The following is a 20,433-nucleotide window of genomic DNA, read 5'->3' on the forward strand; positions in this document are numbered from 1 at the left end:
TGTTGTCTGAGCCTAATAAAGGAAAGATTAAATTCATATTTTAGTTAAATAATATATTTGAATTTTTATTTTTAAAATCCATTTCAGTGCTTCAACTGCCATGATGTATAGCATTTTTATTAAAAAACAAGAATATGTTATTTTCATTGATTATCTTAGAAATTCAACTCAGGGTGAGAAAGACCTCTTGGAAGAGAAATTGTAAAATGCTCTTTTCAGAAATCATCTATGAGTTACAAATTATTAAACTAAAAACAGAAACATAACCCTTTTCCCATATAAAATGTTTACACATCTGTAGTTCTTTGCTTCCAGTTAAAGGCTAAAATCTTGAACTTGGAAAATGCAAAAAAAAGAAAAGGTAAAATACATATTGTGCCCAGTAGTCACACATTAGTGACTATGAAATTAATTTATTAGTATGATGTTCAATACATAATTTGAAGCATGGTTATTCATTTAGATTAACATAACTATAGGTTGAATAGATAATAATTATACATATAGCCTGAATCAAATTATTTTCTAGTGATTAGTTTGTAAAATAATTTTATATAAGTAGAGTTTGTAATAGCAGTTAGAATAAGCATACGGTAAATCTTTAAAACGGAAAAATAAAGAATAAACAATCTATTTCTTAAATAAGAGAATTTAGTTACTAAAACCTAGGTTCTATTAGATAACCTGCAAACTGAAAAAATGATGTTTTTCTCAACATGCTCATGATATATTACTAGTCTGGAAACTTGATAATATACTGTACCCTTGAGTAAATAATTTAGTCCATTTATTGTTAGGAAAAAATTGCCTTACAAATTATTTGTGAATTTGGTGTGATGTTGTAATAATTCAGGATGGGGAACACGTGTACACCCATGGCAGATGCATGTTGTTGTATGGCAAAACCAATACAATATTGTAAAGTAAAAAATAATAATAATAATAAAATAAAAATAAAAAAGAAATTAAGAAATACAATTTTGATTTGTAAAATAATAATATTATAGTTTTAATAAATAAAATGTCCCAAATCTTGCAGTTTCAGAATGGCAAATGCCAAAGTTTGTTAATACTTTAAGATTTGTAAACCTTTTTTTATTATCTGCTTCTGTAGTTCTTATTTACAGTTAGAAATGGGGAAATTTAAGCTTTGTAAATATTATTAATGGATAACTAAAGATTATTGTATATTTGCCTTAGTGGAAGATGCCCTTGTGGTAAAGAACAGACTTTGAGTCAGCAAACAATGGATAGAAATATTGTCTTCACTATTTATTTGCTGTAGAGCTTGGACCAAACTTATATAATATCTTTTCTAAGTTCTTCATGAGTAAAATGAGATAGCAATACTTATTTAAATATTTAAATTAGACAGTATATTTAAGAGTATTGTATTGTTTAATTGGAATTATTATTAATTGTTTTGCATTTTATTATTTTTAATATAAATTTATTTATTTTAATTGGAGATTAATTACTTTTGCATTTTTAAATAGCCAGTGAGCATGAAAACAAGTCCAAAAAACACATCTGGCATCCCCTGCTTACTTACCAGTAGCAGTCATGTCCAGCTCTTTGCAACCCCATGGACTGTAGCCTGCCAGGCTCCTCTGTCCATGTGGATTCTCCAGACAAGAATACTGGAGTGGGTGGCCATTTCCTCCTCCAGGGGAATCTTACCAACCCAGGGATCAAACCCACATCTCATGTCTCCTGCATTGGCAGGCAGGTTCTTTACCACCAGCACCATCTGGGAATATTATTGCTTAAATATGGCTAAATTGACTTGCCTTCATATGTGGCAACTTCACTTCCTGACTCCCAAGTTGTTCTCCTGGCTCCAGTTGATGACCCAGTTGTCTCAGACCCTTCAACTGATGTCCCAGTTGTCCATAATCCTCCAGGTGATGGGCCAGTTGTCTTTAAACCTTCAGCTGAGGTGCTAGTTGTCACTAATACTCCAGTTGATGACCTAGTTGTCTCTAAACCTACAATAGATGTTTGTGTTGTCCTCATCACCCCAGATGACGGTCCTGTAGTGCCTAAACTTACGAGAGAGATTCTAGTGGTTCTTCTCAATCCGTCTGTTGATACAGTTGTCCCTAATCTTTCAGCTGATTTTCCACTTGTTCCTGATCCTGTAACAGTGGTCCCTGCTTCTCCAGATGATGGTCCAACTGTCTCTGAACCTACAATAGATGGTCCAGTTGTGCCTGATCCTCCAGATCTAATGTTCCCTGTAGCATCAACTGATGATACAGTGGTTGATGATCTTATATCTCCTTTCCCAGTTGGCCTTGATCCTCTGGCTGATGGTCCAGTTGTTCCTAAGCCTACAAAAGAGATTGTAGTAGTTCCTGTCAGTCCATCTGTTGATCCAGATGTCCCTCTTCCTTCAAGTGAAGATCCACTTGATCCTGATCTTATAGCAGTGGTCTCTGTTTTTGCAGATAATGGACCAGCTGTCTCTGAACCTACAACAGACGGTCTACTTGTCCCTGATGTTCCAGGTCGAGTGGTTCCTATAGCACCAGCTGAAAATACAGTGGTTGATGAACCTAAATCTCTGGGCTCAGTTGTCCATGATTCTACAGTTGATGGTTCTATTGTTCCTGCACCTACAACAGAGACTTTAGTTGTTCCAGTCAGGTCAACTGATGACCTAATCGTCCCTGATGTTCCAGATGATGGTGCATCTGTTGCTGAAACTACAACAGATGTTCTGGTAGTTACTGTCAGTCTGTCTGCTGTTCCAGTTGTCTGTGATCCTTCAATTGATGATCCACTGGTTCTTGTTTCAGTAACACTGGTCCCTTTTTCTCCAGATGATAGTCCACTTGTCCTTGAAGCTACACCAGATGTTACAGTTGTCCTTGTCATTCCAGATGATGGTGCACTTGTTCCTGAAGCTACATGAGAAATCCTAGTGGTTGTAGTCAGTTCAGCAGGTGATGGAGTTAACCCTGATACTTCACCTGATTTTCCACTTGTTCCTGATCCTATAACAGTGGTCCTTGTTTCTCCAGATAATGGACCAGGTGTTTGTAAATCAGCACTAGATATTCTAGTACCTATTATCAGTCCACCTGCTGATCCAGTTGTTCGTGATCCTTCAGCTGAAGTTCTACGTGTTATTGATTCAATAACAGTGGTCCTTGTTTCTCCAGATGATGGTCTAGTTGTTCCTGAGCCTACTACAGAGATTCTAGTGGTTCTTGTCAGTCCAGCTGTTGATCCAGTTGTCCCTGACCCTTCACCTGGTGATCCATTATTCCTAGATTCAGTAACAGTGGTTTCTGTTTCTCTAGATGATGGTTCAGTTGTCCCTGAACCTACAACTGAGATGCTAGTGGTTGTCATCAGTCCAGCTGTGGATCCAGTTCTCCCTAATCCTTCACTTGGTGATCCACTAGTTCTGGATTCAATAACAGTGGTCCCTGTTTCGCCAGATGATGGTCCAGTTGTCCCTGAAACTGCAACAGAGATTCCAGTGATTCTCGTCACTCCAGCTGTTGATCCAATTGTTCCTAATCCTTCATCTGATGATCCACTAACTCTAGATTCAATAACAGTGGTCTCTGTTTCTCCAGATGATGGTCTAGTTGTTCCTGCACCTACAAGTGAGATTCTAGTTGTTCTCGTTAGTCCAGCTATTGATCCAGTTGTACCTGATCCGTCACTTGATGATGCACTAGTACTAGACTCAGTAAAAACTGTCCCTGTTTCCCCAGATGATGGTCTAGTTGTCCGTAAAAGAACAAAAGAAAATCTATTGGTTTTTGTAAATACAGGTGATGTGCTAGTGATTTCAATTTCATCAATGGATGATCCAGTTGCTCCTGATGCTCCATATGATGGACTGATTGTTCTGGCGTCTACATCAGAGATTCTAGTTGTTCCTCCTAGTCCATCTGTTGACAAAGAAGGTGCTATTTGTTCAGCTGATGATACACTTGATGCTGATCCTACAGCAATGGTCCTTGATCTTCCAGATGATGATCCAGTTGTTCCAGAAACTACATCATAAGTTACTGTTGTTCTTGTCACTGCCGAAGATGGTGCACGTGTCACTGAACTAAAAATAGATGTCTTAGAGGTTAAGGGAAGGCCAGCTGTGGCTCCAGTTGGCTCTGAGATTTCAGCTGAGGAACCATTTGTATTTGATCCTTTAACATGAGTTGCCATTCCCTGGACAGTTGTTGCTGAACCTACACCAGGTCCTGCAGGTGCTGAGGACCCTCCTGGTGACGACGCAGGGGTCACGGCTCCTCCAGATACAGGTAAGCTGGTTCCAGATCTTAGAACATCAGTCCCTGTTGCTCCAGGTGATGCGACGGTTGACTCTGAGCTTGCAGGAGGTCTTGCACTTGCTTCTGTGCTTATGAGGGCTGGTTCAGGGGTGACAGGTGCTCCAGATGGAGGGCTGCCGGTTCCTGATCCTATAGCACTTGTCCCTGCTGCTCCAGACAATGGGGAAGTTGTCTGTGAACCGGGACCACGTGCGTCAGGTGCTCCCGAACTTCCTGCTGATGATCCAGGGGTCCCTGGTGCTCCGGAGACGGGTACGTTGGTTCCTGATGTAACACTGGCCCTTGTTTCTCCCGAGACTGGGGCAGTAGGCTCTGAACCTGCACCACTTCTTCCGGTTGCTGCAGATCCTCCTTGTGCTGAGCCAGGCAAGCCTGATACTCCAGTTGAAGGTACACCGGTCTCAGATCCTCTTAGAGCAGGCGTTCTTGTAACCCCAGGCGATAGGGTGGTGGACTCGGAACCTGCGCCAGGTTGTTGAGTGGTTTCTGGTCCTCCAGGGACTGATGAACGGCTTTCTGATGTTTCACCTGAAGGCGCACTGGTTCCTAATCCTAGAGCAGCCGTCCTTGCAGCTGCAGGCAATCTGGCAGTTTGCTGGGAATCCACACCCGGGGTCCCAGCCCCTGCTGCCCTTCCCGTGGTTGATCCAGGTGTTGCCGGTATTGCAGAGGAGGAGAAACGGGTGCCCGATGGGCCGGCACTAGTCCCTGTTGCTCCAGATAACGCGACAGTGGGCTGAGAGCCTTCGCTAGATACTGCAGTTGCTCTGGACCTCCCTGGTGATGATCCGGGGCTCACTGCTGCTCCGGATACGGGCAAGCTGGTTCCAGATCCTAGAACATCAGCCCCTGTTGCCCCAGAAACCTGGACAGTTGTTGCTGAACCTACACCAGGTCCTGCAGGTGCTGAGGACCCTCCTGGTGACGACGCAGGGGTCACGGCTCCTCCAGATACAGGTAAGCTGGTTCCAGATCTTAGAACATCAGTCCCTGTTGCTCCAGGTGATGCGACGGTTGACTCTGAGCTTGCAGGAGGTCTTGCACTTGCTTCTGTGCTTATGAGGGCTGGTTCAGGGGTGACAGGTGCTCCAGATGGAGGGCTGCCGGTTCCTGATCCTATAGCACTTGTCCCTGCTGCTCCAGACAATGGGGAAGTTGTCTGTGAACCGGGACCACGTGCGTCAGGTGCTCCCGAACTTCCTGCTGATGATCCAGGGGTCCCTGGTGCTCCGGAGACGGGTACGTTGGTTCCTGATGTAACACTGGCCCTTGTTTCTCCCGAGACTGGGGCAGTAGGCTCTGAACCTGCACCACTTCTTCCGGTTGCTGCAGATCCTCCTTGTGCTGAGCCAGGCAAGCCTGATACTCCAGTTGAAGGTACACCGGTCTCAGATCCTCTTAGAGCAGGCGTTCTTGTAACCCCAGGCGATAGGGTGGTGGACTCGGAACCTGCGCCAGGTTGTTGAGTGGTTTCTGGTCCTCCAGGGACTGATGAACGGCTTTCTGATGTTTCACCTGAAGGCGCACTGGTTCCTAATCCTAGAGCAGCCGTCCTTGCAGCTGCAGGCAATCTGGCAGTTTGCTGGGAATCCACACCCGGGGTCCCAGCCCCTGCTGCCCTTCCCGTGGTTGATCCAGGTGTTGCCGGTATTGCAGAGGAGGAGAAACGGGTGCCCGATGGGCCGGCACTAGTCCCTGTTGCTCCAGATAACGCGACAGTGGGCTGAGAGCCTTCGCTAGATACTGCAGTTGCTCTGGACCTCCCTGGTGATGATCCGGGGCTCACTGCTGCTCCGGATACGGGCAAGCTGGTTCCAGATCCTAGAACATCAGCCCCTGTTGCCCCAGAAACCTGGACAGTTGTTGCTGAACCTACACCAGGTCCTGCAGGTGCTGAGGACCCTCCTGGTGACGACGCAGGGGTCACGGCTCCTCCAGATACAGGTAAGCTGGTTCCAGATCTTAGAACATCAGTCCCTGTTGCTCCAGGTGATGCGACGGTTGACTCTGAGCTTGCAGGAGGTCTTGCACTTGCTTCTGTGCTTATGAGGGCTGGTTCAGGGGTGACAGGTGCTCCAGATGGAGGGCTGCCGGTTCCTGATCCTATAGCACTTGTCCCTGCTGCTCCAGACAATGGGGAAGTTGTCTGTGAACCGGGACCACGTGCGTCAGGTGCTCCCGAACTTCCTGCTGATGATCCAGGGGTCCCTGGTGCTCCGGAGACGGGTACGTTGGTTCCTGATGTAACACTGGCCCTTGTTTCTCCCGAGACTGGGGCAGTAGGCTCTGAACCTGCACCACTTCTTCCGGTTGCTGCAGATCCTCCTTGTGCTGAGCCAGGCAAGCCTGATACTCCAGTTGAAGGTACACCGGTCTCAGATCCTCTTAGAGCAGGCGTTCTTGTAACCCCAGGCGATAGGGTGGTGGACTCGGAACCTGCGCCAGGTTGTTGAGTGGTTTCTGGTCCTCCAGGGACTGATGAACGGCTTTCTGATGTTTCACCTGAAGGCGCACTGGTTCCTAATCCTAGAGCAGCCGTCCTTGCAGCTGCAGGCAATCTGGCAGTTTGCTGGGAATCCACACCCGGGGTCCCAGCCCCTGCTGCCCTTCCCGTGGTTGATCCAGGTGTTGCCGGTATTGCAGAGGAGGAGAAACGGGTGCCCGATGGGCCGGCACTAGTCCCTGTTGCTCCAGATAACGCGACAGTGGGCTGAGAGCCTTCGCTAGATACTGCAGTTGCTCTGGACCTCCCTGGTGATGATCCGGGGCTCACTGCTGCTCCGGATACGGGCAAGCTGGTTCCAGATCCTAGAACATCAGCCCCTGTTGCCCCAGAAACCTGGACAGTTGTTGCTGAACCTACACCAGGTCCTGCAGGTGCTGAGGACCCTCCTGGTGACGACGCAGGGGTCACGGCTCCTCCAGATACAGGTAAGCTGGTTCCAGATCTTAGAACATCAGTCCCTGTTGCTCCAGGTGATGCGACGGTTGACTCTGAGCTTGCAGGAGGTCTTGCACTTGCTTCTGTGCTTATGAGGGCTGGTTCAGGGGTGACAGGTGCTCCAGATGGAGGGCTGCCGGTTCCTGATCCTATAGCACTTGTCCCTGCTGCTCCAGACAATGGGGAAGTTGTCTGTGAACCGGGACCACGTGCGTCAGGTGCTCCCGAACTTCCTGCTGATGATCCAGGGGTCCCTGGTGCTCCGGAGACGGGTACGTTGGTTCCTGATGTAACACTGGCCCTTGTTTCTCCCGAGACTGGGGCAGTAGGCTCTGAACCTGCACCACTTCTTCCGGTTGCTGCAGATCCTCCTTGTGCTGAGCCAGGCAAGCCTGATACTCCAGTTGAAGGTACACCGGTCTCAGATCCTCTTAGAGCAGGCGTTCTTGTAACCCCAGGCGATAGGGTGGTGGACTCGGAACCTGCGCCAGGTTGTTGAGTGGTTTCTGGTCCTCCAGGGACTGATGAACGGCTTTCTGATGTTTCACCTGAAGGCGCACTGGTTCCTAATCCTAGAGCAGCCGTCCTTGCAGCTGCAGGCAATCTGGCAGTTTGCTGGGAATCCACACCCGGGGTCCCAGCCCCTGCTGCCCTTCCCGTGGTTGATCCAGGTGTTGCCGGTATTGCAGAGGAGGAGAAACGGGTGCCCGATGGGCCGGCACTAGTCCCTGTTGCTCCAGATAACGCGACAGTGGGCTGAGAGCCTTCGCTAGATACTGCAGTTGCTCTGGACCTCCCTGGTGATGATCCGGGGCTCACTGCTGCTCCGGATACGGGCAAGCTGGTTCCAGATCCTAGAACATCAGCCCCTGTTGCCCCAGAAACCTGGACAGTTGTTGCTGAACCTACACCAGGTCCTGCAGGTGCTGAGGACCCTCCTGGTGACGACGCAGGGGTCACGGCTCCTCCAGATACAGGTAAGCTGGTTCCAGATCTTAGAACATCAGTCCCTGTTGCTCCAGGTGATGCGACGGTTGACTCTGAGCTTGCAGGAGGTCTTGCACTTGCTTCTGTGCTTATGAGGGCTGGTTCAGGGGTGACAGGTGCTCCAGATGGAGGGCTGCCGGTTCCTGATCCTATAGCACTTGTCCCTGCTGCTCCAGACAATGGGGAAGTTGTCTGTGAACCGGGACCACGTGCGTCAGGTGCTCCCGAACTTCCTGCTGATGATCCAGGGGTCCCTGGTGCTCCGGAGACGGGTACGTTGGTTCCTGATGTAACACTGGCCCTTGTTTCTCCCGAGACTGGGGCAGTAGGCTCTGAACCTGCACCACTTCTTCCGGTTGCTGCAGATCCTCCTTGTGCTGAGCCAGGCAAGCCTGATACTCCAGTTGAAGGTACACCGGTCTCAGATCCTCTTAGAGCAGGCGTTCTTGTAACCCCAGGCGATAGGGTGGTGGACTCGGAACCTGCGCCAGGTTGTTGAGTGGTTTCTGGTCCTCCAGGGACTGATGAACGGCTTTCTGATGTTTCACCTGAAGGCGCACTGGTTCCTAATCCTAGAGCAGCCGTCCTTGCAGCTGCAGGCAATCTGGCAGTTTGCTGGGAATCCACACCCGGGGTCCCAGCCCCTGCTGCCCTTCCCGTGGTTGATCCAGGTGTTGCCGGTATTGCAGAGGAGGAGAAACGGGTGCCCGATGGGCCGGCACTAGTCCCTGTTGCTCCAGATAACGCGACAGTGGGCTGAGAGCCTTCGCTAGATACTGCAGTTGCTCTGGACCTCCCTGGTGATGATCCGGGGCTCACTGCTGCTCCGGATACGGGCAAGCTGGTTCCAGATCCTAGAACATCAGCCCCTGTTGCCCCAGAAACCTGGACAGTTGTTGCTGAACCTACACCAGGTCCTGCAGGTGCTGAGGACCCTCCTGGTGACGACGCAGGGGTCACGGCTCCTCCAGATACAGGTAAGCTGGTTCCAGATCTTAGAACATCAGTCCCTGTTGCTCCAGGTGATGCGACGGTTGACTCTGAGCTTGCAGGAGGTCTTGCACTTGCTTCTGTGCTTATGAGGGCTGGTTCAGGGGTGACAGGTGCTCCAGATGGAGGGCTGCCGGTTCCTGATCCTATAGCACTTGTCCCTGCTGCTCCAGACAATGGGGAAGTTGTCTGTGAACCGGGACCACGTGCGTCAGGTGCTCCCGAACTTCCTGCTGATGATCCAGGGGTCCCTGGTGCTCCGGAGACGGGTACGTTGGTTCCTGATGTAACACTGGCCCTTGTTTCTCCCGAGACTGGGGCAGTAGGCTCTGAACCTGCACCACTTCTTCCGGTTGCTGCAGATCCTCCTTGTGCTGAGCCAGGCAAGCCTGATACTCCAGTTGAAGGTACACCGGTCTCAGATCCTCTTAGAGCAGGCGTTCTTGTAACCCCAGGCGATAGGGTGGTGGACTCGGAACCTGCGCCAGGTTGTTGAGTGGTTTCTGGTCCTCCAGGGACTGATGAACGGCTTTCTGATGTTTCACCTGAAGGCGCACTGGTTCCTAATCCTAGAGCAGCCGTCCTTGCAGCTGCAGGCAATCTGGCAGTTTGCTGGGAATCCACACCCGGGGTCCCAGCCCCTGCTGCCCTTCCCGTGGTTGATCCAGGTGTTGCCGGTATTGCAGAGGAGGAGAAACGGGTGCCCGATGGGCCGGCACTAGTCCCTGTTGCTCCAGATAACGCGACAGTGGGCTGAGAGCCTTCGCTAGATACTGCAGTTGCTCTGGACCTCCCTGGTGATGATCCGGGGCTCACTGCTGCTCCGGATACGGGCAAGCTGGTTCCAGATCCTAGAACATCAGCCCCTGTTGCCCCAGAAACCTGGACAGTTGTTGCTGAACCTACACCAGGTCCTGCAGGTGCTGAGGACCCTCCTGGTGACGACGCAGGGGTCACGGCTCCTCCAGATACAGGTAAGCTGGTTCCAGATCTTAGAACATCAGTCCCTGTTGCTCCAGGTGATGCGACGGTTGACTCTGAGCTTGCAGGAGGTCTTGCACTTGCTTCTGTGCTTATGAGGGCTGGTTCAGGGGTGACAGGTGCTCCAGATGGAGGGCTGCCGGTTCCTGATCCTATAGCACTTGTCCCTGCTGCTCCAGACAATGGGGAAGTTGTCTGTGAACCGGGACCACGTGCGTCAGGTGCTCCCGAACTTCCTGCTGATGATCCAGGGGTCCCTGGTGCTCCGGAGACGGGTACGTTGGTTCCTGATGTAACACTGGCCCTTGTTTCTCCCGAGACTGGGGCAGTAGGCTCTGAACCTGCACCACTTCTTCCGGTTGCTGCAGATCCTCCTTGTGCTGAGCCAGGCAAGCCTGATACTCCAGTTGAAGGTACACCGGTCTCAGATCCTCTTAGAGCAGGCGTTCTTGTAACCCCAGGCGATAGGGTGGTGGACTCGGAACCTGCGCCAGGTTGTTGAGTGGTTTCTGGTCCTCCAGGGACTGATGAACGGCTTTCTGATGTTTCACCTGAAGGCGCACTGGTTCCTAATCCTAGAGCAGCCGTCCTTGCAGCTGCAGGCAATCTGGCAGTTTGCTGGGAATCCACACCCGGGGTCCCAGCCCCTGCTGCCCTTCCCGTGGTTGATCCAGGTGTTGCCGGTATTGCAGAGGAGGAGAAACGGGTGCCCGATGGGCCGGCACTAGTCCCTGTTGCTCCAGATAACGCGACAGTGGGCTGAGAGCCTTCGCTAGATACTGCAGTTGCTCTGGACCTCCCTGGTGATGATCCGGGGCTCACTGCTGCTCCGGATACGGGCAAGCTGGTTCCAGATCCTAGAACATCAGCCCCTGTTGCCCCAGAAACCTGGACAGTTGTTGCTGAACCTACACCAGGTCCTGCAGGTGCTGAGGACCCTCCTGGTGACGACGCAGGGGTCACGGCTCCTCCAGATACAGGTAAGCTGGTTCCAGATCTTAGAACATCAGTCCCTGTTGCTCCAGGTGATGCGACGGTTGACTCTGAGCTTGCAGGAGGTCTTGCACTTGCTTCTGTGCTTATGAGGGCTGGTTCAGGGGTGACAGGTGCTCCAGATGGAGGGCTGCCGGTTCCTGATCCTATAGCACTTGTCCCTGCTGCTCCAGACAATGGGGAAGTTGTCTGTGAACCGGGACCACGTGCGTCAGGTGCTCCCGAACTTCCTGCTGATGATCCAGGGGTCCCTGGTGCTCCGGAGACGGGTACGTTGGTTCCTGATGTAACACTGGCCCTTGTTTCTCCCGAGACTGGGGCAGTAGGCTCTGAACCTGCACCACTTCTTCCGGTTGCTGCAGATCCTCCTTGTGCTGAGCCAGGCAAGCCTGATACTCCAGTTGAAGGTACACCGGTCTCAGATCCTCTTAGAGCAGGCGTTCTTGTAACCCCAGGCGATAGGGTGGTGGACTCGGAACCTGCGCCAGGTTGTTGAGTGGTTTCTGGTCCTCCAGGGACTGATGAACGGCTTTCTGATGTTTCACCTGAAGGCGCACTGGTTCCTAATCCTAGAGCAGCCGTCCTTGCAGCTGCAGGCAATCTGGCAGTTTGCTGGGAATCCACACCCGGGGTCCCAGCCCCTGCTGCCCTTCCCGTGGTTGATCCAGGTGTTGCCGGTATTGCAGAGGAGGAGAAACGGGTGCCCGATGGGCCGGCACTAGTCCCTGTTGCTCCAGATAACGCGACAGTGGGCTGAGAGCCTTCGCTAGATACTGCAGTTGCTCTGGACCTCCCTGGTGATGATCCGGGGCTCACTGCTGCTCCGGATACGGGCAAGCTGGTTCCAGATCCTAGAACATCAGCCCCTGTTGCCCCAGAAACCTGGACAGTTGTTGCTGAACCTACACCAGGTCCTGCAGGTGCTGAGGACCCTCCTGGTGACGACGCAGGGGTCACGGCTCCTCCAGATACAGGTAAGCTGGTTCCAGATCTTAGAACATCAGTCCCTGTTGCTCCAGGTGATGCGACGGTTGACTCTGAGCTTGCAGGAGGTCTTGCACTTGCTTCTGTGCTTATGAGGGCTGGTTCAGGGGTGACAGGTGCTCCAGATGGAGGGCTGCCGGTTCCTGATCCTATAGCACTTGTCCCTGCTGCTCCAGACAATGGGGAAGTTGTCTGTGAACCGGGACCACGTGCGTCAGGTGCTCCCGAACTTCCTGCTGATGATCCAGGGGTCCCTGGTGCTCCGGAGACGGGTACGTTGGTTCCTGATGTAACACTGGCCCTTGTTTCTCCCGAGACTGGGGCAGTAGGCTCTGAACCTGCACCACTTCTTCCGGTTGCTGCAGATCCTCCTTGTGCTGAGCCAGGCAAGCCTGATACTCCAGTTGAAGGTACACCGGTCTCAGATCCTCTTAGAGCAGGCGTTCTTGTAACCCCAGGCGATAGGGTGGTGGACTCGGAACCTGCGCCAGGTTGTTGAGTGGTTTCTGGTCCTCCAGGGACTGATGAACGGCTTTCTGATGTTTCACCTGAAGGCGCACTGGTTCCTAATCCTAGAGCAGCCGTCCTTGCAGCTGCAGGCAATCTGGCAGTTTGCTGGGAATCCACACCCGGGGTCCCAGCCCCTGCTGCCCTTCCCGTGGTTGATCCAGGTGTTGCCGGTATTGCAGAGGAGGAGAAACGGGTGCCCGATGGGCCGGCACTAGTCCCTGTTGCTCCAGATAACGCGACAGTGGGCTGAGAGCCTTCGCTAGATACTGCAGTTGCTCTGGACCTCCCTGGTGATGATCCGGGGCTCACTGCTGCTCCGGATACGGGCAAGCTGGTTCCAGATCCTAGAACATCAGCCCCTGTTGCCCCAGAAACCTGGACAGTTGTTGCTGAACCTACACCAGGTCCTGCAGGTGCTGAGGACCCTCCTGGTGACGACGCAGGGGTCACGGCTCCTCCAGATACAGGTAAGCTGGTTCCAGATCTTAGAACATCAGTCCCTGTTGCTCCAGGTGATGCGACGGTTGACTCTGAGCTTGCAGGAGGTCTTGCACTTGCTTCTGTGCTTATGAGGGCTGGTTCAGGGGTGACAGGTGCTCCAGATGGAGGGCTGCCGGTTCCTGATCCTATAGCACTTGTCCCTGCTGCTCCAGACAATGGGGAAGTTGTCTGTGAACCGGGACCACGTGCGTCAGGTGCTCCCGAACTTCCTGCTGATGATCCAGGGGTCCCTGGTGCTCCGGAGACGGGTACGTTGGTTCCTGATGTAACACTGGCCCTTGTTTCTCCCGAGACTGGGGCAGTAGGCTCTGAACCTGCACCACTTCTTCCGGTTGCTGCAGATCCTCCTTGTGCTGAGCCAGGCAAGCCTGATACTCCAGTTGAAGGTACACCGGTCTCAGATCCTCTTAGAGCAGGCGTTCTTGTAACCCCAGGCGATAGGGTGGTGGACTCGGAACCTGCGCCAGGTTGTTGAGTGGTTTCTGGTCCTCCAGGGACTGATGAACGGCTTTCTGATGTTTCACCTGAAGGCGCACTGGTTCCTAATCCTAGAGCAGCCGTCCTTGCAGCTGCAGGCAATCTGGCAGTTTGCTGGGAATCCACACCCGGGGTCCCAGCCCCTGCTGCCCTTCCCGTGGTTGATCCAGGTGTTGCCGGTATTGCAGAGGAGGAGAAACGGGTGCCCGATGGGCCGGCACTAGTCCCTGTTGCTCCAGATAACGCGACAGTGGGCTGAGAGCCTTCGCTAGATACTGCAGTTGCTCTGGACCTCCCTGGTGATGATCCGGGGCTCACTGCTGCTCCGGATACGGGCAAGCTGGTTCCAGATCCTAGAACATCAGCCCCTGTTGCCCCAGAAACCTGGACAGTTGTTGCTGAACCTACACCAGGTCCTGCAGGTGCTGAGGACCCTCCTGGTGACGACGCAGGGGTCACGGCTCCTCCAGATACAGGTAAGCTGGTTCCAGATCTTAGAACATCAGTCCCTGTTGCTCCAGGTGATGCGACGGTTGACTCTGAGCTTGCAGGAGGTCTTGCACTTGCTTCTGTGCTTATGAGGGCTGGTTCAGGGGTGACAGGTGCTCCAGATGGAGGGCTGCCGGTTCCTGATCCTATAGCACTTGTCCCTGCTGCTCCAGACAATGGGGAAGTTGTCTGTGAACCGGGACCACGTGCGTCAGGTGCTCCCGAACTTCCTGCTGATGATCCAGGGGTCCCTGGTGCTCCGGAGACGGGTACGTTGGTTCCTGATGTAACACTGGCCCTTGTTTCTCCCGAGACTGGGGCAGTAGGCTCTGAACCTGCACCACTTCTTCCGGTTGCTGCAGATCCTCCTTGTGCTGAGCCAGGCAAGCCTGATACTCCAGTTGAAGGTACACCGGTCTCAGATCCTCTTAGAGCAGGCGTTCTTGTAACCCCAGGCGATAGGGTGGTGGACTCGGAACCTGCGCCAGGTTGTTGAGTGGTTTCTGGTCCTCCAGGGACTGATGAACGGCTTTCTGATGTTTCACCTGAAGGCGCACTGGTTCCTAATCCTAGAGCAGCCGTCCTTGCAGCTGCAGGCAATCTGGCAGTTTGCTGGGAATCCACACCCGGGGTCCCAGCCCCTGCTGCCCTTCCCGTGGTTGATCCAGGTGTTGCCGGTATTGCAGAGGAGGAGAAACGGGTGCCCGATGGGCCGGCACTAGTCCCTGTTGCTCCAGATAACGCGACAGTGGGCTGAGAGCCTTCGCTAGATACTGCAGTTGCTCTGGACCTCCCTGGTGATGATCCGGGGCTCACTGCTGCTCCGGATACGGGCAAGCTGGTTCCAGATCCTAGAACATCAGCCCCTGTTGCCCCAGAAACCTGGACAGTTGTTGCTGAACCTACACCAGGTCCTGCAGGTGCTGAGGACCCTCCTGGTGACGACGCAGGGGTCACGGCTCCTCCAGATACAGGTAAGCTGGTTCCAGATCTTAGAACATCAGTCCCTGTTGCTCCAGGTGATGCGACGGTTGACTCTGAGCTTGCAGGAGGTCTTGCACTTGCTTCTGTGCTTATGAGGGCTGGTTCAGGGGTGACAGGTGCTCCAGATGGAGGGCTGCCGGTTCCTGATCCTATAGCACTTGTCCCTGCTGCTCCAGACAATGGGGAAGTTGTCTGTGAACCGGGACCACGTGCGTCAGGTGCTCCCGAACTTCCTGCTGATGATCCAGGGGTCCCTGGTGCTCCGGAGACGGGTACGTTGGTTCCTGATGTAACACTGGCCCTTGTTTCTCCCGAGACTGGGGCAGTAGGCTCTGAACCTGCACCACTTCTTCCGGTTGCTGCAGATCCTCCTTGTGCTGAGCCAGGCAAGCCTGATACTCCAGTTGAAGGTACACCGGTCTCAGATCCTCTTAGAGCAGGCGTTCTTGTAACCCCAGGCGATAGGGTGGTGGACTCGGAACCTGCGCCAGGTTGTTGAGTGGTTTCTGGTCCTCCAGGGACTGATGAACGGCTTTCTGATGTTTCACCTGAAGGCGCACTGGTTCCTAATCCTAGAGCAGCCGTCCTTGCAGCTGCAGGCAATCTGGCAGTTTGCTGGGAATCCACACCCGGGGTCCCAGCCCCTGCTGCCCTTCCCGTGGTTGATCCAGGTGTTGCCGGTATTGCAGAGGAGGAGAAACGGGTGCCCGATGGGCCGGCACTAGTCCCTGTTGCTCCAGATAACGCGACAGTGGGCTGAGAGCCTTCGCTAGATACTGCAGTTGCTCTGGACCTCCCTGGTGATGATCCGGGGCTCACTGCTGCTCCGGATACGGGCAAGCTGGTTCCAGATCCTAGAACATCAGCCCCTGTTGCCCCAGAAACCTGGACAGTTGTTGCTGAACCTACACCAGGTCCTGCAGGTGCTGAGGACCCTCCTGGTGACGACGCAGGGGTCACGGCTCCTCCAGATACAGGTAAGCTGGTTCCAGATCTTAGAACATCAGTCCCTGTTGCTCCAGGTGATGCGACGGTTGACTCTGAGCTTGCAGGAGGTCTTGCACTTGCTTCTGTGCTTATGAGGGCTGGTTCAGGGGTGACAGGTGCTCCAGATGGAGGGCTGCCGGTTCCTGATCCTATAGCACTTGTCCCTGCTGCTCCAGACAATGGGGAAGTTGTCTGTGAACCGGGACCACGTGCGTCAGGTGCTCCCGAACTTCCTGCTGATGATCCAGGGGTCCCTGGTGCTCCGGAGACGGGTACGTTGGTTCCTGATGTAACACTGGCCCTTGTTTCTCCCGAGACTGGGGCAGTAGGCTCTGAACCTGCACCACTTCTTCCGGTTGCTGCAGATCCTCCTTGTGCTGAGCCAGGCAAGCCTGATACTCCAGTTGAAGGTACACCGGTCTCAGATCCTCTTAGAGCAGGCGTTCTTGTAACCCCAGGCGATAGGGTGGTGGACTCGGAACCTGCGCCAGGTTGTTGAGTGGTTTCTGGTCCTCCAGGGACTGATGAACGGCTTTCTGATGTTTCACCTGAAGGCGCACTGGTTCCTAATCCTAGAGCAGCCGTCCTTGCAGCTGCAGGCAATCTGGCAGTTTGCTGGGAATCCACACCCGGGGTCCCAGCCCCTGCTGCCCTTCCCGTGGTTGATCCAGGTGTTGCCGGTATTGCAGAGGAGGAGAAACGGGTGCCCGATGGGCCGGCACTAGTCCCTGTTGCTCCAGATAACGCGACAGTGGGCTGAGAGCCTTCGCTAGATACTGCAGTTGCTCTGGACCTCCCTGGTGATGATCCGGGGCTCACTGCTGCTCCGGATACGGGCAAGCTGGTTCCAGATCCTAGAACATCAGCCCCTGTTGCCCCAGAAACCTGGACAGTTGTTGCTGAACCTACACCAGGTCCTGCAGGTGCTGAGGACCCTCCTGGTGACGACGCAGGGGTCACGGCTCCTCCAGATACAGGTAAGCTGGTTCCAGATCTTAGAACATCAGTCCCTGTTGCTCCAGGTGATGCGACGGTTGACTCTGAGCTTGCAGGAGGTCTTGCACTTGCTTCTGTGCTTATGAGGGCTGGTTCAGGGGTGACAGGTGCTCCAGATGGAGGGCTGCCGGTTCCTGATCCTATAGCACTTGTCCCTGCTGCTCCAGACAATGGGGAAGTTGTCTGTGAACCGGGACCACGTGCGTCAGGTGCTCCCGAACTTCCTGCTGATGATCCAGGGGTCCCTGGTGCTCCGGAGACGGGTACGTTGGTTCCTGATGTAACACTGGCCCTTGTTTCTCCCGAGACTGGGGCAGTAGGCTCTGAACCTGCACCACTTCTTCCGGTTGCTGCAGATCCTCCTTGTGCTGAGCCAGGCAAGCCTGATACTCCAGTTGAAGGTACACCGGTCTCAGATCCTCTTAGAGTAGGCGATAGGGTGGACTCGGAACCTGCGCCAGGTTGTTGAGTGGTTTCTGGTCCTCCAGATACTGATGAACGGCTTTCTGATGTTTCACCTGAAGGCGCACTGGTTTCTGTTCCTAGAGCAGCTGTCCTTGCAGCTGCAGGCAATCTGGCAGTTTGCTGGGAATCCACACCCGGGGTCCCAGCCCCTGCTGCCCTTCCCGTGGTTGATCCAGGTGTTGCCGGTATTGCAGAGGAGGAGAAACGGGTGCCCGATGGGCCGGCACTAGTCCCTGTTGCTCCAGATAACGCGACAGTGGGCTGAGAGCCTTCGCTAGATACTGCAGTTGCTCTGGACCTCCCTGGTGATGATCCGGGGCTCACTGCTGCTCCGGATACGGGCAAGCTGGTTCCAGATCCTAGAACATCAGCCCCTGTTGCCCCAGAAACCTGGACAGTTGTTGCTGAACCTACACCAGGTCCTGCAGGTGCTGAGGACCCTCCTGGTGACGACGCAGGGGTCACGGCTCCTCCAGATACAGGTAAGCTGGTTCCAGATCTTAGAACATCAGTCCCTGTTGCTCCAGGTGATGCGACGGTTGACTCTGAGCTTGCAGGAGGTCTTGCACTTGCTTCTGTGCTTATGAGGGCTGGTTCAGGGGTGACAGGTGCTCCAGATGGAGGGCTGCCGGTTCCTGATCCTATAGCACTTGTCCCTGCTGCTCCAGACAATGGGGAAGTTGTCTGTGAACCGGGACCACGTGCGTCAGGTGCTCCCGAACTTCCTGCTGATGATCCAGGGGTCCCTGGTGCTCCGGAGACGGGTACGTTGGTTCCTGATGTAACACTGGCCCTTGTTTCTCCCGAGACTGGGGCAGTAGGCTCTGAACCTGCACCACTTCTTCCGGTTGCTGCAGATCCTCCTTGTGCTGAGCCAGGCAAGCCTGATACTCCAGTTGAAGGTACACCGGTCTCAGATCCTCTTAGAGTAGGCGATAGGGTGGACTCGGAACCTGCGCCAGGTTGTTGAGTGGTTTCTGGTCCTCCAGATACTGATGAACGGCTTTCTGATGTTTCACCTGAAGGCGCACTGGTTTCTGTTCCTAGAGCAGCTGTCCTTGCAGCTGCAGGCAATCTGGCAGTTTGCTGGGAATCCACACCCGGGGTCCCAGCCCCTGCTGCCCTTCCTGTGGTTGATCCAGGTGTTGCCGGTATTCCAGAGGAGGCGAAACGGGTGCCCGATGGGCCGGCACTAATCCCTGTTGCTCCAGATAACGCGACAGTAGGCTGAGAGCCTTCACCAGATACTGCAGTTGCTCTTGACCGTCCTGGTGATGATCCAGGGCTCACTGCTGCTCCGGATACGGGTAAGCTGGCTCCAGACCTTATAACATCAGCCCCTGTTGCCCCAGAAACCTGGACATTTGTTACTGAACCTACAGCAGGTCCTGCAGTGGCTGAGGACCCTCCTGGTGACGACGCAGGGGTCACGGCTCCTCCAGATACAGGTAAGCTGGTTCCAGATCTTAGAACATCAGTCCCTGTTGCTCCAGGTAATGCGACGGTTGACTCTGAGCTTGCAGGAGGTCCTGCACTTGCCTCAGTGCTAATGAGGGGTGGTTCAGGGGTTACAGGTGCTCCAGATGGAGAGCTGGTGGTTCCTGATCGTATAATAATAGTCCTTGTTGTTTCATATAAGTGAACATTTTTTTCCGAACCTGCAGCATATATTCCTGTTTTTCTTCTTCCTTTCGTTGTTGATTCTGGCATCCTTGATGTTAAAAAGTTAGGTAAACTAGTTCTTTCTCTGAGTAGATTATTTCCTGTTATACCAGATAACAGTGTGTTCATCCTTGAAACTAAACTAGACAGTCTTGTTGTTGCAGATTTTTCAGATGTTGATCCAGGGGTTTTGGATGTCCCAGAAGCAGCGAAACTTGTACCTGATTGTAGTACATTATTCCTTGTTGCATCATATAATGGGACATTGGACTCTGAACCTGCAGCAGACATTCCAGTTGCAGCTGACTTTCCTGTTGATACTGGGATCCCTGGTGATCCAGATAAAAGAAAAGTGGTTCTTGATCCAATATTTTTAGTCCCTCCTGCTCCAGTAAATGGAGCTCTTGTCTGTGAGCCTACTCCATGTGTTCCAGTTCCTTGTGACCATCCTGGTGAAGACTGAAGTGTCTTTGATGCTCCAGATAAAGGTAACCTGGTTTCTGATCCTCTAACATTAGTCCCTGTTGTTCCAGATAATGGGGCTGTTTGCTCTGAATTTCCACCAGGTGTTCTAGTTGCTGAAGAAGTTATAAAGGATGATTTGGGGGTCACTGTTGCTCCAGATATAGGTAAAGTGATTCCTGATCCTATATGATTCAAATAGGTAAGTGTATGTGATATCATTTTGCCCATATTACACTTCCAGTGTATTTTTTATGGTTATCATTTTTTATTTTTGTTAAAACAGATTAAGATGACTCATAAATGATCTTGTATAATGGTTAATGATCGCCTTATATTTTTTTACCCACTAAATTGTATTCAATTTAGTGGGTAAAAATTAAGATATAAAAACAATATTATTTTATTCCACCCCCTCCAGTATTCTTGCCTGGAGAGAGTAGCCTGGTGGCCCACAGTCCATGGGTCCCCAAAGAGTCTGACATGGCTGAGCAACTAACACTTTCACTTTTATCTTGTTTAGTAATGGAGAAACCTGAACTGTCAGATCACTGTCATACTCTGTGACACTAGTTGCATCACCTGACTTCCAGGTGTACTCCTTATTAAGGAAAAAAAATGGAAAACTCTCATTCACAGAATTTCTTAATCTATGGGGTAACCCCAAAGTACTATAAGTAACCACACAAGAGACTGAGCCAGACTTGCCTGTGA

The 20,433-nt window shown here is 52.6% G+C and overlaps 1 protein-coding gene across 1 annotated transcript in view; it reads right to left on the minus strand.

Moving 5' to 3' along the window:
* The window catches only part of MUC19 (mucin 19, oligomeric), a 130,393-nt gene that overhangs the window by 28,828 nt on the left and 81,132 nt on the right, over nucleotides 1-20,433 (minus strand). Inside the window, 1 exon segment of the mRNA XM_086404318.1 lies at nucleotides 1,791-19,904. Coding sequence (XP_086260444.1) covers nucleotides 1,791-19,904 — 18,114 coding nt within the window.

This window comes from Bos grunniens, chromosome 5, assembly GCF_055505025.1.
Source record: "Bos grunniens cultivar Pamir isolate PY7600 chromosome 5, Bosgru_T2T1.0, whole genome shotgun sequence".
NCBI lineage: Eukaryota > Metazoa > Chordata > Mammalia > Artiodactyla > Bovidae > Bos > Bos grunniens.